The sequence below is a fragment of the Arctopsyche grandis genome, chromosome 11 (genome assembly GCF_051622035.1).
Source record: "Arctopsyche grandis isolate Sample6627 chromosome 11, ASM5162203v2, whole genome shotgun sequence".
NCBI lineage: Eukaryota > Metazoa > Arthropoda > Insecta > Trichoptera > Hydropsychidae > Arctopsyche > Arctopsyche grandis.
The window spans coordinates 5,818,081-5,845,656 of NC_135365.1; the positions used below are offsets into that span (position 1 = coordinate 5,818,081).

At 36.7% G+C, this 27,576-nt stretch overlaps 3 protein-coding genes across 4 annotated transcripts; 2 read left to right on the plus strand and 1 right to left on the minus strand.

The window, feature by feature from the left end:
- Positions 1-101: 101 nt before the first annotated feature.
- On the plus strand, positions 102-6,588 carry LOC143919317 (uncharacterized). Its single transcript, XM_077441573.1, has 4 exons — positions 102-275; positions 3,017-3,228; positions 3,307-3,470; positions 6,097-6,588. Exons 1-4 carry the CDS (start codon positions 175-177, stop codon positions 6,238-6,240), a joined length of 621 nt encoding a protein of 206 aa, XP_077297699.1. The 5' UTR covers positions 102-174; the 3' UTR covers positions 6,241-6,588.
- Positions 6,447-27,576, minus strand: LOC143919310 (macrophage mannose receptor 1-like). 2 transcript variants are annotated; one of them, XM_077441562.1, is made up of 21 exons: positions 27,460-27,576; positions 25,032-25,289; positions 24,770-24,958; positions 24,431-24,685; positions 24,096-24,272; positions 19,957-20,214; positions 19,694-19,882; positions 19,355-19,609; positions 19,020-19,196; positions 12,907-13,164; positions 12,644-12,832; positions 12,301-12,555; positions 11,940-12,179; positions 11,613-11,867; positions 11,369-11,542; positions 10,660-10,908; positions 10,352-10,564; positions 9,573-9,812; positions 8,078-8,278; positions 7,687-7,938; positions 6,447-6,992 (listed from the first exon to the last, which is right to left on the minus strand). In XM_077441562.1, the coding sequence occupies exons 1-21, from the start codon at positions 27,515-27,517 to the stop codon at positions 6,835-6,837; spliced, it is 4,500 nt and encodes a 1,499-aa protein (XP_077297688.1). In that variant the 5' UTR covers positions 27,518-27,576; the 3' UTR covers positions 6,447-6,834. The 2 variants fall into 2 exon arrangements, with proteins under 2 accessions (XP_077297688.1, XP_077297689.1); XM_077441563.1 differs by lacking the exons at positions 24,096-24,272; positions 24,431-24,685; positions 24,770-24,958; positions 25,032-25,289; positions 27,460-27,576 and adding an exon at positions 21,039-21,290.
- Positions 15,253-18,466, plus strand: LOC143919312 (uncharacterized). The gene is made up of 2 exons (XM_077441564.1): positions 15,253-15,489; positions 15,573-18,466. Exons 1-2 carry the CDS (start codon positions 15,367-15,369, stop codon positions 17,541-17,543), a joined length of 2,094 nt encoding a protein of 697 aa, XP_077297690.1. The 5' UTR covers positions 15,253-15,366; the 3' UTR covers positions 17,544-18,466.

Sequence of the window (27,576 nt, forward strand, 5' to 3'; positions counted from 1 at the left end):
GTTTATAAAATTTAAATGTCACACAGTGTGGTCTTGCCTTAAAAATAATAAAAAAAAGGATGAAAAGGGGGCAACGAGATAGATGGATGGATGAATTGATCAGTTGTCAGCATGACATAGTATTTCCAGGCAGCAGCAGTTGGCAGCAGTCGCTGTCATCACGGTTTCAGCAGAATGTCACTAGGAGTTTTGCTTCGACACGGCAACGGCAACGGGAGTGTGCGATTGCGCATTGCGGCTGCCACTTGCCTCGCACTCCATTTCGTCGGTTCTCGGTATGTTCACATTCCTCACATTCCTCACACTCCTCACATTCGCACTCTTCACCTCCATCTCCGTCACATTTGCCCACCACCGTCGTATCACATTACATTTGTGCAAGTCACTATATTACCTGATCTATACGGTTGTAAATTTGTTATTTTTCCAGGTAAAGATGAAAACTGTTTTATCGACCGGTGTATTGTATCGCTTTTGCCGCGCTTTTATCATCTTATTTTTACAGCCGTCTCTTTGAATGATTTGTACGGGGGTGGATTTGGAACAGCTCCATAAGTTTTTGATCAAAAATATATTTATGAGGCTTGCAAGTTAGAGTGATGATATGTCGTCTAATTTCCGCATCAACAGGTTGTCGAAAAATCGTATGACTCCGAAATCTTCTCACAGTCGAAGAACCTAGTGGAAGAAATGTCCGTCTCGTAATATCCGACATTTTTTTCTACCTGCTTAGAGATGACGTATGTGCTAGTTCAAACAATGTATCTGCTAGTTCGAACAATGACGTATGTGCTAGTTCGATCCTTCTAGAATATAAACGCTAAAACACTTCAACGTCAATTATATCATTTGTACATCGTTATCTAGTTTTTTTTGTTGTTTCATTGTGTATGATTTCCGATAGTTTGAGTTTCCGTATAGAAATAGGTGAGATACCTGTTCCTAATCATAGATAAGCCTAAATCAAACCTTTACTTCACTTGAAAACATTATATTCAAATTATATTATACATTATATTCAAATATAATTTTAATTATTTTATTTATTAATCCGATGCGACGAGTATGCTAAACAGATTAAGAAATGATAGATTCTCTGTGATCGAACATTTTTCTTTGAAGTAAGCTCAATTGTAGCTTCCTATCTTTCCCAGAATGTGTGATTTCATTGTTAACCCATTCTTTGGACATTTTCATTCCCATGGTCGTTTCAGTTCCAAGATTTCTAACTTTCTGTAATTTGTGCATCCAAGTTTCATTTTGTGTATGTTCAACCATTCATTTTTTGAATGCATATATAAAATACAATCGTTGAAAAACCACTTAATAATACTGATCAACAAAAAACATATACTATCGGAACGGGGACTATTCAATCACTACTAAATTGCATCCACTGAATTCGTATATGACAATGTTTTTTGTTGGTTTCTTCTCGGTTATGAGATATGAGCGTTTAAAAAAAGGTTGTGGCTATTTGCAGGTACTATATCTGCGACGGTTACACGACAATTGGTTCAAGTTCAAACGGTTCAACGACAAAATGTACCTGACAATTAGCGCACTGACAAAATGTTCACGCGACAAAATGATCACAATGAAATTTTGTCGCGGGTACATTTTGTCAGTGCACTAATTGTCAGGTACATTTTGTCGTTGAACCAATTGTCGCGTCCCCATCTGCGACAGGCGCAAAGCCTTCTGCGCATGCGCGTGAACTTTTTTACATTTAATGTATGCTAGACTTGTTTAATCAATCGTTCATTATACATGAAGCAAATAAATTTCGCACGTTATTATAATAGATTTATATCATTTAGCCAGTTCGCGGCTTATACTTGTATGTAGGTACTATACGTTGTATATGATAATAATTTTCTAACAATTAATAATATTAACTAATTTGGATTATATTTTTTACTCTACGTCACTTTACGAGTTCGATCTAAATTTTAAGAGGTTTAAAACAAAATTTTAACAGTAAACACGCTGACAGTGACAGTTCACGCGCATGCGCAGAAGACTTTGCGCCTGTAGCAGATATAGTACCTGCAAATAGCCACAACCTTAAAAAATGCGCAATTACTTACAGATTTTTGGCTTTTGCAGTCTTTAACTCAAAACCTAGTACTGCTGTGCCAAAAGCAGGGGCGTCATTTGGGCGTTGTTTAATGTATCATTAAAGACTCTCTAAAGTTGATGACCTACAGCAGATTGTGTTTATACCTGAAGGGTATAGACATTTTGTTGTAATCACCGAGACTCTTCAAAAGTGTGTTAGTATGGTTATTAGTGATTCTGTCATAGAATCTACTGGTTAGTTTGTTAGTAATGTCTCTAACAAACGGAATATATTTATGCAGTTTTTTCAAGTTAGTTTATATATTATAATAAGACTTAATTCCAATACTACGTATATAAGTATGTTAAAGACTGCAAAAGCCAAATATCTCATAAACGAGAAGAAACCAACACAAATCACTGTCATATTACCTAAACCTTATTATGTACCAAGATTACCTAAACACAATCTGCTTTAGGTCATCGACTTTAGAGAGTCTTTAATTAATATTATGTATTAGATGTATTATGAGCATTTATAAGAATTGTAAATAGGTTTTTGAGCTCTTTTTCCTATTATGCTGTACATTAACATTAGAATAATATAATACTATGATCACTAACCAAATTAAATTAAATTGTAAAATAGAAAATGATCAGTAGATCAGTAGCTATTAAAATAGATATAAGATATATTGTGAACATAATTACGTAATAATAAAAAGCATTTCAAAATCAACAAAAAAAAGTTGTCATATTTGAATTCAGTGGGTAAAACATAGTAACGATTGATAAGTCTCTGCTCCGGTACATAAAAAACGGGATTTTTTATTCCTCAGTGTATTTTACCCAATAGATTTACTTTTTTTTATCGCCTGCCAACTCATGTAGATAGTAATCAAAAATATATATAGATTATTTCTGTATATGAATTTATATGAAAGAGTTTTTTCAGAGCCATGGCGTCCGCTACGGAAAATCCCAATTATAAAGAAGCAAAGTCCATTTATGAATTCTCAGTGAATGATATTAAGGGTAATCCCGTCAAATTGGATAAATATAAAGGGCACGTTGCAATCATTGTCAACGTCGCGTCACAGTGCGGTCTGACTGCGAACAATTACAAAGAGTTGGTCGAGCTTCATGAAGAATATGCTGAGAGCAAAGGTGCAATTTTCAACTGTCACACAACGTTATGAATGTTATATTGAGTATCAAAGTTTCAATAAAAGGATCATTTCTCAGGTCTGAGGATTCTTGGATTTCCTTGCAATCAGTTCAATGGACAAGAGCCGGGCAATTCCGACGAAATCGTTTGCTTCATCGGTGAACGAAATGTCAAGTTTGACATGTTCGAAAAGGTCGATGTGAACGGCGACAGCGCCCATCCATTATGGAAGTATTTAAAGGTAAATATTTGTGCATGCATATTTAAGTAAACAATTAAACAATGCTACTTTAGTATGCGGTCTACCTTCACATAACTACTTTAGTATGCGATCTACCTTCACGTTTTTACTTTAATATGCAGTCTCACTGTCTCAGTTCTCGCGTTGGACTGAATAATACCGACCCTAACAACTTAATCTTAAATTAATAGGGCTAACCCTTACTTAACCTAACCTAACCTGACCTTTAAATAAATAGGTGTTGGCTGCTAAGATGTTTTTTTTTAAGTTTTATTTCAGTAATACTTTCACTAAAAAAAACCATAGCCAGCAGTTTGGCTTGATGGTAGTGTATATATTTAGCACCACTGCGAACGATGGTTCGACTCATCAAACTGCTGGTTAGATTTGGGGGTTTTGTGACTCCAAATCGATCGTTTCTCTATCAGAGTTTGACAATTTTATATGATCATTGTTGAAACGATTCCTGAAAATTGGTAATAGATCATTTCCAGTTGTCACAAATCTGTGTGTATAATTTGTAGAAATTATGCACAGAAATCTAAAATCTATAGATGTCTAAAATCTATAAATACAAAAATCTAAAAATAATCCATAGATGTCTCTATTATTATTATTTCTGTACTTGTTTAATTATTGTATTCTATGTGTTCTGACCGTTCTCGTATACTCGTCGCATTGGAGCGATCTGTAATGACGAGTGTACATTGATTGTAATAAAAATAAAAAATAAATATATATATAAAATATCTTAGCAGCCAACACCTATTTATTTAAGGGTCGGGTTAGGTTAGGTTAAGTTAGGGGTGGCCCTATTCGTTTAAGATTAGGTTGTTAGGGTCGGTATTTTATTTTATTTTTATTTTATTTTATTTAAATAGGCACACATACAGAATAAAATATAAAAAGAAAGTTGTATAATGAGACAAAAAATAATAATAGACATAAATAAAAATATAATATTCCATTTACAGTGAGCACCACATGGTGATATAAAAAACTAAAATTACAAAAACATCAAGATTTAAAAAAAAAAGAAAAGAAACAGATAAAGAAAAAGATACAGATAAAGTAAACAAGAAAAAGAAAGACTATAAGGGTGAAGAAGCAAATCAACCACATATTATTTTCTTCACCTTTGTCCTAAAAATACTAAAAGAGTCACTAAAGAGGTCAAGACAATCATCTAAGCTATCGTAAATACGGCATATACGAACGATTGCACTATTGAAAGAGGTGATTGCTTTGACAAATTGGTGGATAAAAAAGATTTGTGCATCTGGTGAATCGGGCATTAACGTTAAAATTAATCTCACTTAAAACAGATGTGTCAAGAATACCATTAGCAATCTTATATAAAATTAACAAATCAGAAACCTTTCTACGCAGAGACAAACTTGCAATATGGAAAAAAGAAAGTCTGTCATTATAAGATGGTAACAGTTTTTTTTCTTCGCTGCTGACGATATTTTGACAGAAATGCTTCGACAACATTGTGGGGCGGTAGGAAAAAACAAAAATTATAATAAACAGGTCGTTGCTACGATACAAATAAAAAAAAATAATCGACTGCGATTCGCATGCTAAGGTAGACCGCATACTAAAGTAGCACCCAATGATCATTGCCTCGGCATTTTTAATTATAATTTTGCCATCATGCCATTACATGTTGCTCCAAAGTGACACCTATGGCTTTAAACTTGTACATGTACAAATTTATAGGTTATAAATTTGAAATTATATCCAAATATATGTAGGTGACTAGGTAGGTTGGTAGCCAATTTGATTAGGAACCGTTTCAACAATAAAATCGGTGAACTCGTTGATTTGTAGTCACAGATATCCAAGTGTGACTTGCAGCACTGCAGAAATACTCTGAATATATTATTTTTAATCAAGGTCGAACCAAGGCTCGAACTCGACACCTCTTAGTGGTTAAAATTAACGCAGCCACGGAGCTATACTACTATTTTTAAACAGCTATACTACTATTTTCCCATCAAAAGAATGCTAGACGTATCGTCTATTTGTTGTAGTAGTACTTTTTACATACCTCTTATACGTTTCACTTACGATTCCAATTCTGAAAAAAATTTGCCTCTTATCCGATCGTTTTCATACTTTGCCATATTGCTCATTTTGGTCATCAATATAAGTATAATGATGGTGAAAAAATATCGTATTAGACGCGCTTGAAAAGTGCCTGACGTTTATCCAGCGTTTGTTTAGACTTTTCTCACTTTTCGCCATGTCAGATTTCAATTGCTTAACAATTGCTCAACGCCTATAACTTTTTCTTTTTTCACTATATTTTATAAAATTTGCTTTATAGGTTCTCATTATTAAATTTACAAATCAAAACGGTATTGGATTTTTAAAAGCAAAAGTACCGGCTTACGATTTTTCTCCCACTGGGACTTTCATATCCAAACTTAGTTCATGCTTTCTCACGCTAAAGAGTCAATAATTGACTGAGTTCATATTTATTTAATTTTTTGAAAGGTGCCATCATATGTCGAGTGTTTATACATATTCAATTGTATATACAATTTTTAAGTTTTATATAAACATATGTAATTTTTTACGATATACGATGTATGGTGAAATTTTTTTATTTTAATTTCAGCACAAACAAGGAGGCACACTTGGAGATTCTATAAAGTGGAATTTCACAAAATTCATCATCGACAAGAACGGCCAACCAGTGGATAGATTTGCGCCAACAACATCTCCAAAGGGCTTGCTTAAAACCCTTGAAAAATTGTGGTAGCTTTAGTTTTTCGCATAGTCTTGTATGTACATATATGTACACATATATGTATGTTATTGTATCATAATTCATAGCTTCCAGTTCAAAGCCTTAATTGTATATTTCTATTACATATGAAAACAGTGTTTTCCAATTACAGCTTTTATACCGTTGATTAGTATATGTATTGTGAAATAAAGATGTTTTTGTAAAATAAATATCAATTTAAAAAAATGCATGCTTCTTTTATTGGTTTATATGTTCAATAATAGTATCGGAAGATTTCATGATGAAAATCTCAACTTAAAGAATATATGTAACTTACCGAGTGGTAAAATGTGTATGTTGAATATAGTCTGCTTTTAAGACAGATTATCGAGTATTCACTTTACACATTGGTACATTTATAGATGACATTTCTTAATCGCAAAAAATTATGTTTAGCAAAAATATGTCGTCTTTAAAGTATAACTAAAGACAACTGAATGTTTGGAGAATATATTTGGGTAAGAAAAAAATCACAATTAACGTTCAAATACATTATAGAAGCCATCTATATACCTATATAATACTAATGTAGATATTCAATATATTGAACTGCATCTATAAAACAGACTAAGACAGCCATTGCCAATTTGACACTTCGCAAATAAAAACTGAAGGCTCTGAACACGAAAAATGTTCAAAATTTCCCAACACAGTCATACTGCCACAGTTTCCGTTTCCACTTATCAAAGTGTCAATGCCATATTCTGAATTTTCCATGTCTTCCCCTGTTGATTTTTTAAAAACTATTAGTTATGGGGGTTTTGAGTCAATATATTTTTTTAACTTATCAAAAACAAACAACTTTACAATCAATTATGTAGGAATATAGCACGACTTGTGCTATTACGAATCAAAACCAGTGATCTCATCATCGATCCTGTACAAACATGCATAACTCAAGGGCAACGTCCCCTTCGACCATTCCAGAAGAAAGAGTTCATCGTTCGATCGTAAAACGAATGAAACCCAACAGTGATGTCATCGGACAAGCGTTTACGCGTGGCTCACGACCCCATTCTCGTCCTGGCGCTGACCCCATAGCTATAAACCAAACGTGTACCGAAAACAGGTCAACACGTGTCCTGGAAACGAATACAAAGCATCTGCATACGGCACGCTTCAATCCAGAACGTATATAAAGTGACGCACCAGCTCCCAATACCAGAGTGAACCTCTGGAGTTCAGCAAGCTCACTTCTCAAAAGCTCAACCTCTTCGTACATACAATAACCATTGTAACAATATTGAACAAAAATAAACGATCCTCTTACAAACTACACAACATGTGTTTCGTTTAGGCCGGGATACGGTCAACATACCTTCCCTGCTTTACAATTATAAAGCTATCTGAATATTTATGTATCGTTAAAAATAAAACTAATGGGCAACAATTTTAGCTCTGAAAAGAAGCAAAACTCACCGATAACCCAGGATAGCTGATTTTTTTCAAATAAGTCGTGGAAACCCAGCAAAACGTTATCCGGGTGTTTTATGTACAGAACTCTGTTTCCAAATGTATTAATGATTTTCATTACAAAATCTTTCTCTTTTGGAGACTTAATCATGGCTAGTTGACCACCTTCCGCTACGCAGATCTGTCGAGCCACTGGCCAAGTACATGGATTCATGTGTAATTTGTAGCCATGATTCAAATGTTCCACAAACTGGTATCCTAAAAAATTATTTAAAATTTAATTCAATTCAGTCAATGTCTAGTGTCTGACCTGGCAATATGAACTATTAGGAGACATTTGCATCTACCACTTGGCACTTGCTTCTACAATCGTCAAACTGGAGGTTGATAAAATTACCTTTGTCGACGTTGAAGAAACTGGAACTGCGATCACTTAGTTCAGGATTATTTCTCCATTGACAGACAAAAACGGTTTCAGTATTACATGATATATCGCCTATTTTACCATTACGGTTGAGTGCGATACAGTTTTCAGAATTTCCATTATTGTCAGGTTGATTTACGTCCCACAAGTGATAAAAGTATTGTAGAGATTCGCCTAATAATTATACAAATTAAATTAAACTGAGTTAAATTAAGACTTACAATTTTAAATGTTGAAGAAAATGAAGTCTAAGTAATAAAAAATAAATAAAAGAAAGATCAAACTAAAAAAAAAGAGGTTATCGTATTACTTTTCTTATTAAGCATATACATATGTACTCTCAAATAGGATTTATTATCATTTAAAACAAATGTAGAATAAGGTGACCATTTAAATGTTTTTAGGTTATGCCACCAAATCGGGACATTTTTTTTTTCATGAGAATGTTTCTAAACACTTTCTATTAAAAACGTTAATGAACATTAGAAAATCACGGATGTGTAGGAATATAGCACAACTTGTGCCATTCCAAATCAAAGCCAGTGATCTGATATATTTAACAACAATACACGATGGCATAATCGCGCTCGTGTACAAACATGCAGAACTAATATCGTCTGGTATTGTCTTCGCTACTCGAGGACAACGACCCATTCGACTATTCCAGTCTACTATTCAGAAAGGTTTTATCACTCGATCGTTAAACGAACGACGTCCAGCCGCTGATGTCATCACCCAGCTGCAAAATTAACGACAACCTATGGAGTTCAGCCAGCTCACTTCTCCGAAGCTGAGCAACTAGCTCCTTCGTACATACATACATTAACTCTTACAAACACAATAGTGTTTTCATAGGCTGGGATACGTTCAACACACCTTCCTGCGTCCTGAGGATGCACATGGAAGCCCATACGAGGATTCTGCCGGGACAAATATACAAAAAACCAGCACTGTACTGGTAAAGCCTGAACGAATGGTCACCTTATCTTGAAAAATATCCAAAATGAGTCCCCGATTAAAGATATTTTCCTCAATGGATGTTGCTTCAAGCCAGGGGCGTCATTTGGGGGGGGGGCTGCTGGGATGGGCAGCCACCCCCCATAGATTTGAACTGGAATATCCACGTTGTTTAATGTATTGTTATGAATTTGAATTAAAATAAACAAAAAAAGGTATAAAAACAAAACAAACAGGTATAAAAACGTCGATTTTTCCCAGAAAAAAAAATGTTAACTCCCAAATAAATATTTTTTTGTTGTTTGTTTTGCTTTGAAAGATATTTGTAAAACTCGTTTATCCTACGAAACAAATTGTTGAATAGCATCGCCTTTCGATTACTGTTAAAATTTATATACACTATTTTTTTTAATATAATACACCCCCCCCCCCCCTCACTAAAAAGTCATCCCTTACTGTTCAAAAATTTTGCCCCTGCTGCAAACATAAAAAAAGGCAAAGAGTTTCTCACCCCTTAAAGATACGTATTCCCCTTCAGAAAACATATCATGAAAACCTAAATGCATTTCATTATATATTTTTGCTTTCGAATTGTTATTTAAGATATTTAAAAGGGCCTGGACTTCAGATTCCTTTTTTGGCATCGCCAGTGTTCCGTTTTGAGCTCTACATAACCGTCTTGCATGATTCCAATTTCTAGCTTTTGCGTAAAATTTGTAATAAATGTCCAATTCATTGTCATATTCATACGCTAAAAATATAAACATATTGGTAAAGTAAAATTAATGAGTAAACGATTTACATTATATGAGTAGTTATATTTGAAAGTGGCCGAAGTCCAATTATTAGTTCCAAAAACGCTAAACGTCTTTTAATTCGATATGTCCAGAACCTCGGAAAAGCAGGATAAGCGCATTTAGGTCTGTTCATACCTATCCAGTACGAGCCCTATCCTGCAGGTGTCATGCAAGTTCGGATAGTATTCTTTGGTACATTATATTCGTATTCATACTCCATTCTAGTATGCGCGTTTACGCATTCATGCGCGTCCATATAGAATGTACCAAAGAATACTATCCGCACTTGCATGACACCTGCAGGATACGGGTCGTGCTGGATAGGTGTGAACAGACCTTTACAGTCCACCAGTATTTTTAAATATTGTTAATCATTATATTTAATGTTTTGCGAGATATTTCTTGAAATGAAGAAAGGTGGACTTATACCACTTTCAATTATAGCTGCTCGTATATTATACACCACATATGTACATATGTGGGAAAACTAAACCTATTTCATAATCAGGATCGCCTTCAGTCCCGAGACATTTTCTTGTATAGCATACATCGTCGAAATCAGATTTTTCACAGAAAAACACAGAAGGCTCATCACAAGAATAAACAGAAAGTGTGCCTGATGAAGATATAGCTCCACAATGATCGTTCCCAATACGTGGTCCAAATTCATTTACCCAATCTAGCTTTGTGTTGTCAAAATTTTCACCTGGATCAAATGCGAAGGATGTACAGATTATATCTACACTTAAAATACAATCCATATTTTAATGAATTTAAATTTAATTTCAAATTAAAAATCACCTGTAACTTTGACAAAAAGATTTTCATAAAACATATCGTGAAATCCGAGTAGAGCATAGTCGACGTGTATGGCTTTCATTCGATCCTTGACATCGTCCATCATCTTCACCAAATAATCTCTTTGTTTGCCGTTTTCTACAATAGCTAAATGTCCATTTTCGGATAAGCATACCGAATGAGCATGCTTCCAAAGTTTTGGCTTAGTGTGTAATTTATAGCTTTTCTTCAAGTCCTCCGAATATTGATATACTAAAATACAATCATGCAACTCATATTATATCGATGCGGTGCAAACGATCGTCAAGCGCCAGACGGACTGAACCACAGATTAACGACACGTGTACCTTATGCGTGCGCACTGCTCGCACTTACACTAAGCGAAATCTACCCGAAGTCCCGACATACCTACCCTGTATACGTTCTGTGCTTCTGATACTTAAGTTCCGAATTTTTTTGCCTTATTAAACTCGCCAGGAAGATCCAACTCAATTTTAACAATTACCATTTTAATAATTGCATCTGTGCACATCGAAAGGTTACTCGTCATCTGATGTGCAATCTATCATTCGTGAAGTCGAGAATTGCGTTTAAAGCAGCCATCTAGTTAATCTGTGGTTCAGTCTGTTTGGCGCTTGTCGATCGTTTGCACCAAACCCATATTATATGTATGTATGTAAATGTATGTGTTTTCATTCGATTCAAAATTTACCAGTTTTAGGTGTCTCGGTTATATATCTTTTCTGACAAATAAATGCAGTTGGAGTGTTGCAATCGATATCGTTTAATTTGCCTTCACGATGCAAAGCAACACAATTCTCACCCGAACCAGCATTATCTGGTTGATTGTGTTCCCATACATTGTAAAAATATTCAATATTATTTCCTACAAACATTCATTAATATTAATGTTATTTCGTTTGAACGGAACTTAAAATCATTTAAACAATATTTACCTATTTCAGAGACGAAATTTCCTTCTTCAAATAAATCGTGAAAGCCAAGAAATGTATAGTCATGATATTTTACATGTTTCAAAGCTGAAGCTCTATGTTTATCAAAAATCAATTTTAGAACGTTTACTTCTTTTTCATTCTGAGGCATGGCAAGAGTGGCATTTTCAGATCTACAAGTGCTCTTCGCGTTGATCCAAGATTGTGCATCTCCGTAAAATTTGAATGATACATCCAATTTCGGAAAATAAATGTAATCTGTAAAATAAGTGTTTGTGATGGATTTTTTTGATAATTTATATCTTCAAAGTAAACAATGTATCCACTTACCCCAATCTGCTTCAGTTAATATACAAGATTGACATGAAATATTTGGTTTTATTGGTGTAATTGGTTCAATTGGCAATACAAAGTTCGCTGTAATTTGACAAAAATATGGTTGCTTGTTCAAACACGGTAAGTCGTTGATTTCTCCTGAAGCCAACATGGAAACACAATTTTCTTGTCCTCCTGAATTATCCGGCTGTCCAGACCCCCATTTCACATGCTCGTTGAGCGTCAAATCTTTTCCTAAGCAATTTTTTTAAATTGTATTTTAAGATATTTTTATTTCTGTGTTATATGAAGCTATGAATGTACTACAATTACGTATAATGAATGCATATGTTTAATAGAAACCCAACATACATACCGTCGACACTAAAAAATGACCCCTCCTTGAAGATGTCATGGTACCCCAAGTAGGCCTGAGAGCCTACGGAGATGTTACCCGCAGTTTTGGCATCCGTAAACATTTTCAATAGCAAATCTTTTTCATTCATACTTTCGATGACCGCCAGTTGACCACCTTCTTCACAACACATAGTACGAGCCTCGGGCCAAGTCCTCTGCTCTGCGACGAATTTAAATCGTTTCTTCGAAATTGGTTCCAGGGTGTACCCGTGGGCTATATTTGGTAAATTCAAATTAAAATACATATATTTTTGAGTGAAAGTATTAACTATAATAAATTCTCAATATGAATATACACCCACCGCTATCTGTCAAATCATTTATTTCTGGGAGATCGTCTCTTTGGCATATAAAAGTTTCGATGTGGGCGCACGACAAGTCGTTGAGTTTCCCGCTGCTGTAGGATAGAGAACCACAATTTTCGTTGCCTGCCCCGTTGTTAGGTTCACCACTACTCCATGTGTTGTAATAATGTTTTCCAATGCTATATCCTGCAATTATAATATAACGAGGGAGTCGCATTGATTTTTTTTCATATAAAACTGACTGGATCAAACGTGAATACCTTTCTCATTGATATATTCCCCTTCAGTGAACTGATCATGAAATCCGAGAAATATATAATCTGTTGCAGTTACTCCTGATACAACGGACTTCAGCTTCTTTTCAAATATGGACTTCAATATGTCTACTTCCTTTTGGTTTTTGGGCATGGCGAGTTTTGCCTTTTCACTTTTGCACTTCTGCATTGCCTCTACCCAAGTTAGAGGCAATGTATGAGCCTTATAATCCACTTTGACATCTTCATACTTTACATAGTCTTCTAAAAAGTGCCAAACATGTCTATTAAATATACCTGCTATCCAATGTTTCTCTTTGCTCCACCGGGAGAGCAATACTAATATTTTGTGGGGTGCATTTGTATTTATTGAATTTATTTTTTATTGAGAATTCCACTCGCCCAAATAAATGTTTGGTACTGCAATTGAGATATTTGAAAAATGCTCGTCATAAATTATTTGTTCTTTGCACGAAATTCTATCAAAAATCGTACATATGAACGAGCCGCCACTGCATATAAATGGGGGAGCGAGTGAGATGGCGATCTTGAAAGCTGGAGGCGGAGTCATGCACGATCCATTACACATAGAACGGCCACCCAGCACCACAACATTTATCACACGACACACACCATCGCAGCACCATCATTCTTCTCATCAGGCCCCGCCCGCCCCCACGAGCGTCCTCACGCCGGGACGGGCGAGCCACAAGGACTTGTGGGAATCTCGTCAAATTCATCAAAACAGTTACTGCGACGCAGAATACATTCCCAAAACCAGACGTCGCACACCTGCAGTCATTATATTAAACTCAAGCGGAACGCCCCTACCAGTCGAGTGGAACCAAAACGGTCGAAACACGCCGCCACCATTAAAATACATCGAGCGAAACGGCATCAAGCATTCCAGAAAATTCTACGCCTCGACAAAAGCAAATTCCTCTCGTACGCATCAACAACCAAATGCACTTACGCATCAACAACCACTTCCATCAAGCATTCCAGAAAATTCTACGCCTCGACAAAAGCAAATTCCTCTCGTACGCATCAACAACCAAATGCGCTTACGCATCAACAACCACTTCCATCAAGCATTCCAGAAAATTCTACGCCTCGACAAAAGCAAATTCCTCTCGTACGCATCAACAACCACATGCGCTTACGCATCAACAACCACTTCCATCAAGCATTCCAGAAACACTATAAAAGGAGGTACAACCCAAACAACGCCAGTCGACATCCAGCTCCTGACCAGCCACCACTTCACTACGCGGACTTGGAAGATCAACCAGCCGAACGAGCCAGCAACACACCGCCGTATCCCGAGACCTTCCGAACATAGCCGAACAACGAGCCAGCGACACTCTACCATATCCAGCGACTTGCCGAACATAGCCGAACAACGAGCCAGCAACACACTGCCGTATCCAGAGACTTGCTGAACATAGCCGAATGCCGAGCCAGCGACACTCTACCGTATCCAGAGACTAGCCGAACATAGCCGAATGCCGAGCCAGCGACACTCTACCACATCCAGAGACCTCTGAACGACATACTTTTACCAACAATTAACCATACTTGTGTATACGTGTTACTACCAAATAAATACCATATTCAACATATAGCTGTATTAATACCGAACACAGACGAATCTGTCTACAATACATGGCGGACTGGTGGTGAAGAAGACCTTCACAACAAGACTAGTTCCCATAGACTCACGCTCCAGCTCGGAATACCCTCATCAACCATATCGATGCCCCTGCCGCCCCCGCCACCCCACCAACCGACATCAGGCGCGCAGCATCACATCGCCACGACCACCGGACGACTCACTGTACTGACGACTCGCAGCGTCATCGCCCTCGAATGAACAGACCATTCAGGGCTATACAACATCACACGGCGGATGGCCCACGGCAACAATATATTTGTTTTCTCTTTCTAATTTTTGTATCGCTGATGCTGGGGAGGGGGGGGGGGGGGGGTGATGTGGCGGCTCGCTATATGACATGGTCGAGTTCGGTCACCTTCCTGCGAGTTCAGAGTCGCTACCGCACTCCATCTCTGACTTCCATAAATAAAGCACGTGCATCAACATGCCAGTCGCCTCATTCGTTCATCCCTTTCGCGTCAGTAAAATCGTAATTACGAATATTATTATTAAGAGGTTTTTTGCCGTTTTTTTTCACAGTAATATTCCCGGACATGCATTCAACAAATCCTGAAAGTTCCATCGTAATCGGTTCAGTGGTTTAGGAGCCTATTTGAGACACACAAACAGACAGACATTCATTTATTTATATATATACATAAATATTAAATTTGATATTTGCCAAGGGCGCTAAATACATCGCTACGACTCTGAGTACAAGCTACAAGAAAAAAAAACAACAATGTATACACAAAAATCCGTGGAAGAAAAGGTGTTCTAAATCTAAATCTCCACTCTCCATTCACGCGGCGATGTATCGTATGGAGTGCAGACTTTGCCTCTGCTCTGCGCCATCAGAGGCTTTCGTCTCCATCCACGACGATCCTCATCCACAGCGTTTGGTGCAACGCATTTGGACCTGCTGTCACCTGCGAGTCAGTTAAACTTAACTCGGTGATAGTATTACTAAGTCGATAGTCCTCGTAACGGTAACCGTCACTATCTTTCTCATTTGTAGGTTAGCAAAGGTGACCATCTGCCAGATATGATATGCTATTCGTGCGTCAGAAATCTGGAATTGCTCGACGATTTCCGAAACGCTTGTTCCCGTAGTGACGAAACGTCGAGGATGAGATCAGACGAGGCTTTGGATGTCAAGCCGGAGGAAGTTTTGCTGGATGATTTAATATGGGAAGATGAGCCGGATGCTGATTTGCCACCAAACATTTCTAGTTCACAATCTTCACTTGCAACGCATTTAAATTCTCACACTGGAAACAAGCCACACAAATGTGATATTTGTTTCAAATCATTCAAAACAAAAGCATACCTTGTTACACACATGAATGTTCATAATGGGGCAAAGCCATACAAGTGTGCAATATGTTTAAAATCGTTCACTCAAAAATCTTCACTTGCAACGCATTTTAAGTCTCACACTGGAGACAAACCACACAAATGTGATATTTGTTTCAAATCATTTTATCAAAAAAGTCACCTTATTACACACATGAGTGTTCATAATGGGGCAAAGCCATACGAATGCGACATTTGTTTAAAATCATTCAAAATCAAATCTTCACTTGCAACCCATTTGAAGTCTCACACTGGAAACAAGCCACATGAATGTGATATCTGTTTCAAATCATTCAAAACAAAAGCATACCTTGTTACACACATGAATGTTCATAATGGGGCAAAGCCACACAAGTGTGCAATATGCTTAAAATCATTCACTCAAAAATCTTCACTTGCAACGCATTTTAAGTCTCACACTGGAGACAAACCACACAAATGTGATATTTGTTTCAAATCATTTTATCAAAAAAGTCACCTTATTACACACATGAATGTTCATAATGGGGCAAAGCCATACGAATGCGACATTTGTTTAAAATCATTCAAAATCAAATCTTCACTTGCAACCCATTTGAAGTCTCACACTGGAAACAAGCCACACAAATGTGATATTTGTTCAAAATCATTTTCACACAAATTTAACCTTGTTGCACACAAAAATATTCATACTGACCTAAAGCAACACAAATGTGATATTTGTTTCAAATCATTCAAAATGAAATCACACCTTGTTACCCACATGTATGTTCATAATGAGTTAAAGCCACACAAATGTGAAATTTGTTTAAAATCATTCAAAACAAAATCATACCTTGTTACACACATGAATGTTCATAATGAGTTAAAACTACACAAATGTGATATATGTTTCAAATCATTCAAAAGAAAAGCATACCTTGTTATGCACATGAATGTTCATAGTGGGGTAAAACCATACAAATGTGACATTTGTTTAAAATCATTCAAAATCAAATCTTTACTTGCAATGCATTTGAAGTGTCACACTGGAAACAAGCCACACAAATGTGATATTTGTACAAAATCATTTTATCAAAAATGTAACCTTGTTGTACACATGAATGTTCATAATGGGTTAAAGCCACACAAATGTAACATTTGTTTAAAATCATTCACAAAAAAATCAAACCTTGTTTCACACATGTATCTCCATATTGAGTTAAAGCCACACAAATGTGACATTTGTTTAAAGTCATCCAAAAACAAATCAAACCTTGTTTCAGACATGTGTGTTCATATTGAGTTAAAGCCATACAAATGTGACATTTGTTTAAAATCATTCAAAAACAAATCAAACCTTATTTCACACATGTATGTTCATATTGAGTTAAAGCCATACAAATGTGACATTTGTTTAAAATCATTCAAAACAAAAGCATACCTTGTTACGCACATGAATGTTCATAATGAATTAAAGCCACACAAATGTGATATTTGTGTAAAATCATTCAAAACAAAAGCATACCTTGTTACACATATGAATGTTCATAATGAGTTAAAGCCACACAAATGTGATATTTGTTTCAAATCATTCAAAACTAAATCATACCTTGTTACACACAAGGATGTTCATAATGGAGTAAAGGGCTCGGTGATTATTAGTCAAATGTGAACCGGTCGCTCTAGATCGGTCATACGTCGTCACCGGTCGCACGAAAACTGGTCACACAAAAAAATAGGTCGCAAATACTTTTAATTTACGAAATGTTTATTATTTTCGACTAGACATATGAGCTTCGCACGTTGATACGGACATACGAGTTCTTTCCGTCATTGTAGATTCGATGTGTTAAACATTATACATTATAGGTACGAGACAAACATCGGGACCACTTTGACATTTCTAATGTTAAATCTAGCAAGTTACTACATACTCACAGTTTAATGTTAATTCTGTAAATTGTGTTGACCGTATCGCGGTCTTAACCGCTAATATATATAGTTAACATTGCAAATATCCGTTCGTAATGACCGTATATCGTGTACTATATCTATTTTTTTAAGAATACTTTTTAAATAAATGAAGAAACTATCCAAAGTGGACAGACAATAATTTCAATAGCCAATTCAAGGAATTGATATTAAATGTCTATATATGGTGTGCTTGTACACATCTATTCAATAATTCTACGGTTCCTGTCATGAATATAACTGCAGAACCCCTAAATGTTTCCAAAACGTCAATTAATAAAATAAAAAAAACAGATCCTTGCCGAAAAAAAATTTCCGTAATGAAAAACGAGTTGAAAAATATTTGTGACCACACAAAAAAAAGGGAAGACCAATACATTGAAAATAAACACATAATGCACCAAATGATTGACGACGATTCGTTGCGCATTACATCATGGATTTGATTTGATTCCTCGAACTTCGAATCATCAGACAGTGAACTCGATGGATCATATGCAGAGTTATTTATTAATATGATAACCGATTGCTGAAATCTCTTTTGTATCTATCTCCCTTTTATATATTTTGCGATTTGTAATTTTAATATTTTGTATTTCTAAAATGAAATAAATCTAGAAGTTAAAACAGACTTTGTTTCATTTTCGAGAAAAATTTGAAAAATTAATGTATTCTTATGTACCTCGCTTATCAATGACAGGAGTTGCTAGACTTTACCCAACCTAATATTATGTACATACCTCGCTTATCAATGTACTTGACTAACCAGTTGGGATAAGACGCACCATTGATTTATGACACACCTAAATTAATAAGTAGTACAATTGATAAGTGGCACACCTAATTTACTGACTAACCAAAATTGTACATGTGTCTTCAACACTTCATTGTTTTAAAGAAGAGTATATAAACTGATTACTGTTAGAATTTAACTTAGTCATTACCATCGACGCATTAATATCGACCTCGCAAGTGACGGTCAACACAGCAGCAGAACAAAGTTAAAGTGAAATAGTTCTACGTATCTCATTTAAATTCTCCGCTCCATAATTACATCATTCGTTTTTCGGATATATCTAACAATTAGATAAATGTAACGTAATAATACCTATAATTGGAATAACCTTAAATTAAGAAGACCTATGTATGTACTTCACAGTATAATTTCAAAACTTACCAGTAGGTGGCATTACCAAGTTTGCTGAAATTTGACAAAAATATGGTTGCTTGCTCAAACAAGATAGGTCGTTGATTTCTCCTGTAGCGAACATAGAAACACAATTTTCTTGTCCTCCTGAGTTGTCTGGTTGTCCAGACCCCCATTTCACGTACTCGCTGGGAGTCATATCTTTTCCTAAGCAATAGTTGTATATTAAGATTTATTATTTCTGTATTACATGAAGTTAAAATGTTATTATGATAGCTGGCAAAATTGATAAAAAGAAACTGAGACCAAATATATTACATATTTCATATGCATGTATGTATATGCTTAATAGAAATGCAACATACCTTCGACAGTAAAAAATGACCCCTCCTTGAAAATGTCATGGTATCCCAAGTAGCCTTGTGAGTCTGCGGGGATGTTACCCACAGTTTTGGCATCCGTAAACATTTTCAATAGCAAATCTTTTTCATTCATACTTTCGATGACCGCCAGTTGACTACCTTCTTCACGACACATAGTACGAGCCTCAGGCCAAGTCCTCTGCCCCGTGACAAATTTAAATCGTTTCTTCGAAATCGGTTCCAGGGTGTACCCGTGAGCTATATTTGGTAAATTCAAATTAAAATATACTTTTGAACGAAAGTATTAACTATAACACATTTTCAATATAAAAATATACTCGCCGCTATCTCTCAAATCATTTATTTCGGAGTGATCGTCTCTTTGGCATATAAAAGTTTCGATGTAGGCGCACGGCAAGTCGTTGAGTTTCCCGCTGCTGTAGGACAGAGAACCACAATTTTCTTTGCCTCCCCCGTTGTTAGGTTCACCACTACTCCATGTGTTGTAAAAATGTTTTTCAATGCTATATCCTGCAATTATAATATAACGAGGAAGTCGCATTGAATTTTTTTCATATAAAACCGACTGGATCAAACGTGAATACCTTTCTCATTGATATATTCCCCTTCAGTGAACTGATCATGAAATCCGAGAAAAATATAATCGTTTGAAGAAACTCCTGATACAACGGACTTCAGCTTCTTTTCAAATATGGATTTCAATATGTCTACTTCCTTTTGGTTTTTGGGCATGGCGAGTTTTGCCTTTTCACTTTTGCACTTCTGCATCGCCTCTATCCAAGTTAGAGGTAATGTATGAGCCTTATAATCCACTTTGACGTCTTCATACTTTATATAGTCTTCTAAAAAGTGCCAAACATGTCTATTAAATATACCTGCTAGCCAATGTTTCTCTTTGCTCCACCGGGAGAGCAATACTAATTTTTTGTGGGGTGCAATGAGGATATCATTTGTATTAATTGAATTTATTTTTTATTGAGAATTCCACTCGCCCAAATAAATTTTTGGTTCTGCAATTGAGATTTTTGTAAAATGATCGTCCTAAATTATTTGTTCTTTGCACGAAATTCTATAAAAAATCGTACTCTTGAAGCCAGTTGTCATATGCAGATATAGGCGTTGTAATGCGCCAGCGCCGAAATAAATGGGATCCTTTTGTCAATTTTTATTGTTAACAATTTCAACTTCTATTGTTAAGTGGTTTAGGAGTCTATTCGAGACAGACAGACAAACATTGATTTTTATATATAGACTAACTGAACCCGGCATGCGTTGCAATGCCACAATAACGCATGCAATTCCCGTTCTCATTCGATTGCGAGGTAGGCGCAGCGCGATTATTGTCACACTCGCGGCGGGAGGATATTGTGGCGGCTTGCTATATGACATGGTCGAGTTCGGTCACCTTCCTGCGAGTTGGGACCAAACTCGCCCGTGTTCAGAGTCGCTACGGCACTCCGTCTCTGGCTTCCATAATAAAAGCACGCGCATCAACATGCTAGTCGTCTCATTGGTCCATCCCCTATACTGGTGACCCCGATATCGAGCCACGCAGCCTCGATTAACTCAGCATGCCGCTCATCCCAGCCTCGCCGAACGCGGGAAACCTTCCGCCCGCCTTCGACACAGCACAACAACAACAACCGAGCAGACAACGGCTACCTACCTATAACTAGCGAGTCCAGCCACGACGTCAATGTCAGCGCCGCAGTGTATATGAACGAGCCGCCACTGCATATAATTGGGGGAACGAGTGAGATGGTGATCTTGAAAGCTGGAGGCGGAGTCATGCACGATCCAGTACACATAGAACGGCCACCCAGCACCATCATTCTTCTCATCAGGCCCCGCCCACCCCACGAGCGTCCTCACGCCGGGACGGGCGGCAGATGCCACAACACCTGTTCAGACTACGTCTGATGGTCGGCTTTCGTGGCCTTACGACCCACGAGTTGGCCGATATATTTGTGCGCAGGCCACCCTGACGGCCAGCGACTGACAGTAGTTGCATAACATTTGGCGCGTAAACACTGGGTGTTTACGTGGCCCTCGCTCCTTGCCACCGACCACCAGCTCGAGACTGGTGGGTTGTGACTATACTTGGAGACCAGCTCCAGTATCCGTCTGGTGTGCACCAGAGGAAGCCTGGTCTCTCTTCGTCCAGATGGCAGACAACTCAGCTACGCGTGGTTAACCTCAAAAAGCACGCGTGGTTTCTTTGTTTACTCTCCCCCCCTTGCCCCTTTGCTTGATCTCTGTATAATTTATATAAAATCCAGTTGCCATACAAACAACCTGTTGTTATTATATAAACTCCCGCCTCTTTTCCACATCACGCATCCCACGCATACTGTACGAAAAAGAAAGGGACAGAGCAGAGCAGCCACCATAAGCAAAGACCAGACCACCGACGACGAAGGAAGGCACCTTGAGGAAACCAGCCCCGCCCACGCTTACCACGAGCTATCTCACAAAACTGACTTCAGGTGTCTCTCGAGTGAGACCCTGGCGTCCGTACAGCACCTCCTCGAGCCACAACGACTCCCGCTTCAGCTCGGAATACCCTCTTCAACCATATCGATGCCCCTGCCGCCCCACCAACCGACATCAGGCTCGGACGAGCGGCGCCGGCGCAGCATCACATCGCCACGACCACCGGACGACTCACTGTCCTACTCGCAGCGTCATCGCCCTCGAATGAACAGACCATTCAGGGCTTTACAACATCACACGGCGAATAGCCCACGGCAACACTTTTTTTTTCTCTTTCCTTGTGTAACAATTTTTTTCTTTTTGTAATTTTTGTATCACTGATGCTGGGGGGGAGTGATGTGACGGCTCGCTATATGACATGGTCGAATTCGGTCACCTTCCTGCGAGTTGGGACCAAACTCGCTCGTGTTCAGAGTCGCAACCGCACTCCATCTGTTTTTTCTAGATCATGAAAACGTGATCAGTGATCGATTCTGATTCCGAATCAGTCAAAATCTCAAGTTCGAATTTTCGCATGATCACAAAACTTCATCTATTGTTACTACGTACATAGATAAAGTAATAACCACATAATGCACCAAATGATTGACGACGATTCGTTGCGCTTTACTGTCATCTATGGATTTGATTCCTCGAATTTCGAATCATCAGACAGTGAACTCGATGGATCAGATGCAGAATTATTTATTAATATGATAACCGATTGCTGAAATATCTTTTGTATCTATCTCTTTTATGTTATTTTTTTTGCGATTTGTAATTTTGTATTACTAAAATGAAATAAATCTAGAAGTTAAAACAGACTTTGTTTCATTTTCGAGAAAAATTTGAAAAATTAATGTATTCTTATGTACCTCGCTTATCAATGACAGGAGTTGCTAGACTTTACCCAACCTAATATTATGTACATACCTCGCTTATCAATGTACTTGACTAACCAGTTGGGATAAGACGCACCATTGATTTATGACACACCTAAATTAATAAGTAGTACCATTGATTAGTGGCACACCTAATTTACTGACTAACCAAAATTGTACAACACGTGTCTTCAACACTTTCTTTTTTTTAAAGAAGGGTATATAAACTGATTACTGTTAGAATTAAAGTTTGTCATTACCATCGACTCCGAGAGTGACAGTCATCGCCATCGACTCCGCAATTGGCAGTCAGGCCTTAATATCGACCTCGCAAGTGACGGTCAGTAGCAGAACGAAGTTAAAGATAAAGTGAAATAGTTCTACGTATCTCGTTTAAATTTTCTGTTCCATAATTACATCATTCGTTTTTCGGATATATCTAACAATAAGATAAATGTAACGTAATAATAACAATAAATAAATCTTGGTTAGTTAACCAAGTAGTTTTAAAAAATAATAATATATCATTGGAACGTGACGTATATGCGTAAAGCATACTTTGAAGTCAGCTTGTAGTAACTAATATTGTTATATTTAAAGCCCGGACCCTGAGGGGGCCGTTTATTGTTCAAATGTTGTAAATGCATTGTTAAAGGTTTGCCGAACCATTTTTACAAAGCATTTACAACATTTGAACAATAAACGTCACGCTTCCGGTCCTACCTCTAGTTATATTGGTCGCTCTCTTTTTGAACGAACTCTACCATAGTACAGAATGTACATAAACTAGTTTTATCGCTTTTTCACAAAAATATTCTAGAAATAGATGGAATATTAAATATATCAAAGAATCGCCACTGAACAATAAAACTATTAGTAATCGAATAGACAAGATGACTAAGGATGTAGAAACACAACCTATTTAAAAGTTGAGAAAAAGACAGTTATCAATACAGATGGATGAATCAACCGCAAGAGACAGTGAGGTTATATCGATGGCTGTAATAATCCTATATGACCTTCGTTTATTTTTAGAATTGTGTGAGCTTTTTGAAGATTTTTGAGGCTTTAAAAGGGGCGTGGCACAAAAGAGATGAGGAAAAACGACTGTAATCCCTATCCATTGGAATTGTCCCTCTGGAACACTGATGGAAAGGAGTGATTTATCAATATTTCATTTTCGAACTCAAATTTGTATTTCGTCTAGAAACTATCGCGTGAAAAACACGATAAGCATCCACGAAGTTTTTTAAATTCCTTTACGCCCAAATAAACCTGAATTTCACAAAAAAGTTAACGAAATACCTATAATTGGAATAACATTAAATTTAGAAGACCTATGTACTTCACAGTATAATTTCAAAACTTACCAGTAGGTGGCATTACCAAGTTTGCTGAAATTTGACAAAAATATGGTTGCTTGCTCAAACAAGATAGGTCGTTGATTTCTCCTGTAGCGAACATAGAAACACAATTTTCTTGTCCTCCTGAGTTGTCTGGTTGTCCAGACCCCCATTTCACGTACTCGCTGGGAGTCATATCTTTTCCTAAGCAATAGTTGTATATTAAGATTTATTATTTCTGTATTACATGAAGTTAAAATGTTATTATGATAGCTGGCAAAATTGATAAAAAGAAACTGAGACCAAATATATTACATATTTCATATGCATGTATGTATATGCTTAATAGAAATACAACATACCTTCGACAGTAAAAAATGACCCCTCCTTGAAAATGTCATGGTATCCCAAGTAGCCTTGTGAGTCTGCGGGGATGTTACCCACAGTTTTGGCATCCGTAAACATTTTCAATAGCAAATCTTTTTCATTCATACTTTCGATGACCGCCAGTTGACTACCTTCTTCACGACACATAGTACGAGCCTCAGGCCAAGTCCTCTGCCCCGTGACAAATTTAAATCGTTTCTTCGAAATCGGTTCCAGGGTGTACCCGTGAGCTATATTTGGTAAATTCAAATTAAAATATACTTTTGAACGAAAGTATTAACTATAACACATTTTCAATATAAAAATATACTCGCCGCTATCTCTCAAATCATTTATTTCGGAGTGATCGTCTCTTTGGCATATAAAAGTTTCGATGTAGGCGCACGGCAAGTCGTTGAGTTTCCCGCTGCTGTAGGACAGAGAACCACAATTTTCTTTGCCTCCCCCGTTGTTAGGTTCACCACTACTCCATGTGTTGTAAAAATGTTTTTCAATGCTATATCCTGCAATTATAATATAACGAGGAAGTCGCATTGAATTTTTTTCATTTAAACCGACTGGATCAAACGTGAATACCTTTCTCATTGATATATTCCCCTTCAGTGAACTGATCATGAAATCCGAGAAAAATATAATCGTTTGAAGAAACTCCTGATACAACGGACTTCAGCTTCTTTTCAAATATGGATTTCAATATGTCTACTTCCTTTTGGTTTTTGGGCATGGCGAGTTTTGCCTTTTCACTTTTGCACTTCTGCATCGCCTCTACCCAAGTTAGAGGCAATGTATGAGCTTTATAATCCACTTTGACGTCTTCATACTTTACATACTCTTCTAAAAGTTGTCAAACAGGTCGGTTAAAGAATCGCTTTTAAATATACCTGCTACCTGCTTTCTCTTTGTCCCAACGGGCAATACGAATTTATTTATTATTAAGAATTCCAATCTTAACTATTTGTCCTTTGCACAAAATTCTATCAAAAATCGTACTCTTGAAGCTAGTTGTCATAAGCAGAGATAAGCGTGGAAATGCGTTGAAACGGGTTCCTATTGTCAATTTCTATTGTTCACCTTTTTTCTGCTCTCTAGAGAGCAAAAAAAAAGTTAAATGTTTCCAAAACGTCAATTAATAAAATATATTAAATAGAATAAAGAAAATAAATCCTTGCCGAAAAAAAAAAATCCCCGTAATTAAAAACGAGTGGAAAAATGTTTGTGACCACACAAAAAAAGTGAAGACCAATACATTGAAAATAACCACATGGACCAAATGATTGACGACGATTCGTTGCGCTTTACTGTCAGCTATGGATTTCGTTCCTCGAACTTCGAACTCAATATAAAATAGTATTAACAGTGGGAAAAAATCCCAAGTGAAAATACGTACTTTTGACTTTTGATTTGAACTGGATGACTACTTAGAGAGATTTGAAAGCTGAAAAGTACTACAAATGGAAGAAAAAATACCCGACTATAGATTCCAATATTCATTTTGAACAGGAAATTCACAGATTTTGAGACATCGACCGAACAACACCAAGATATAGAAAAATCGCGTGATTTAAAAAACATATGTATTTGTACATATCTCCGAATCTCGAGCCGATCAACATTTTTATTACCAGATTCGTGTTTACTAGGCATAGATATATAAGAAAAGTCATATCTCGTCTCTGAACCAAAAAAAAATCGTCATTTGTCGAACAGCGTAATTAACGAGTTTTCTTCAAGAATCAAACAATTCAGGAGATTTGAAAAGACATCAAAATTTATTTTACATCAATACACACTATCAGCAAATGACCTCAATTTGGATATTTTCGAGTGGCTAAATCTGGAAGATATTGAAATGTAATTTATCGAATTTCAATCGATTGATCACCTTCAATTAACGAACATAATTAATAAAAATGCAGAAGAAGAAATAATGAGAACTTGGAACGCCGTTCCAGAAATCTTTAGCGATTTAAAAAAACTAGCGAGAGCAATATTATCAATTTTCTTTTCTACATATGCTTGTGTGAAGAGAAAATTGTGAATTTTATAAAATGCAGTTTAAGAAATATAATGACTGATGAATCCAGTTGGTCGTGTGTAGTGCTCTCAATTCCGGAAGGTTACTTCAGCTATAGAGAAATAGCACAAGAAAGGGGATACCTATAAGGTGAGGTACCATTTCCGGTCAACTTAAAAATTTGAAAAAAAATTTCAGTAACCAATACTAAGTTCCAGTTCGATAGGAAGAAAAGTGTTCAAAAAATCCCCAAAATACACTGACACACAATAAACATAGACAATCACACAGAAACACAGACACACATACATTTTTTTCAGATCACGAAAACGTGATTAGTGATCGTCGGTTCTGAGTTCGAATCAGCTAAAATATGCTTCAAATATCATTGCTGTTGAGCACAATATCTGCGACACAATACAGGCCGTTCATACCATTTCGGCAAGGAAACGGCAAGCCAGCGTCGAAACGGGTGGCAAACAAATGGACTATGACTGTCATTGCTCATCCTACCATTGTTCATTATATAATGTTTTTTTCCATATTATTTAAAGAAATTTCTGCCAGCACCATAATCCCGGAATTCAGACTAGTTTCAGCACCGGGATTCACGGTACCAGAAAACACTGGAATCCCAGGATCCCGGGATTGGAAGCCTTAGTCGTGTCTCGTGTGTATTATTACTAAATGTGACGAAATATGAATCACACATTAAGAATTTGTCATCGAGTGTACAACAGCAAAAAACTCATTGATAAATAACTGATGTGTATTTTTATTGATTATGACTTTTTTTAAAGAAACTCTATTGTAATTTTTAGCTTGTAAATAAAATTCAGTAAAAAATCAGTTTTTATTTTGTTTTTTTTTTTATTGCTTGGGCACGCCACACAATCGAGAAATAATATTTAATGATTTTTGGCATGCGGACCCAAAAAGGTTCGCCATCCCTGTTATAGAGGGTTAATTTTGTATTTCTGAATTTGATACCTGCAATCCCTCCGTTAATTCCAATTAGTATGACACCCAAAGACAGTAAGAGGTTCATTTTCTTGGTGTTTTGGCAACAACGTTCTGGAAACAACTGCGAGTTTTTTATGTGAAATT

Coding starts and splice junctions, on each gene's coding strand:
- LOC143919317 (XM_077441573.1), top strand. CDS start 175: ATGTCACTAGGAGTTTTGCTTCGACACGGCAACGGCAACGGGAGTGTG. Junction 276..3,016: donor CTCCATTTCGTCGGTTCTCG/GTATGTTCACAT, acceptor GAGTTTTTTCAG/AGCCATGGCGTCCGCTACGG. Junction 3,471..6,096: donor CATTATGGAAGTATTTAAAG/GTAAATATTTGT, acceptor TTTTAATTTCAG/CACAAACAAGGAGGCACACT.
- LOC143919310 (XM_077441562.1), bottom strand. CDS start 27,517: ATGAACCTCTTACTGTCTTTGGGTGTCATACTAATTGGAATTAACGGA. Junction 24,273..24,430: donor GTCATTTTTTACTGTCGAAG/GTATGTTGTATT, acceptor ACTATTGCTTAG/GAAAAGATATGACTCCCAGC. Junction 7,939..8,077: donor TTTCTTCAACGTCGACAAAG/GTAATTTTATCA, acceptor ATAATTTTTTAG/GATACCAGTTTGTGGAACAT.
- LOC143919312 (XM_077441564.1), top strand. CDS start 15,367: ATGTATCGTATGGAGTGCAGACTTTGCCTCTGCTCTGCGCCATCAGAG. Junction 15,490..15,572: donor GGACCTGCTGTCACCTGCGA/GTCAGTTAAACT, acceptor TCTCATTTGTAG/GTTAGCAAAGGTGACCATCT.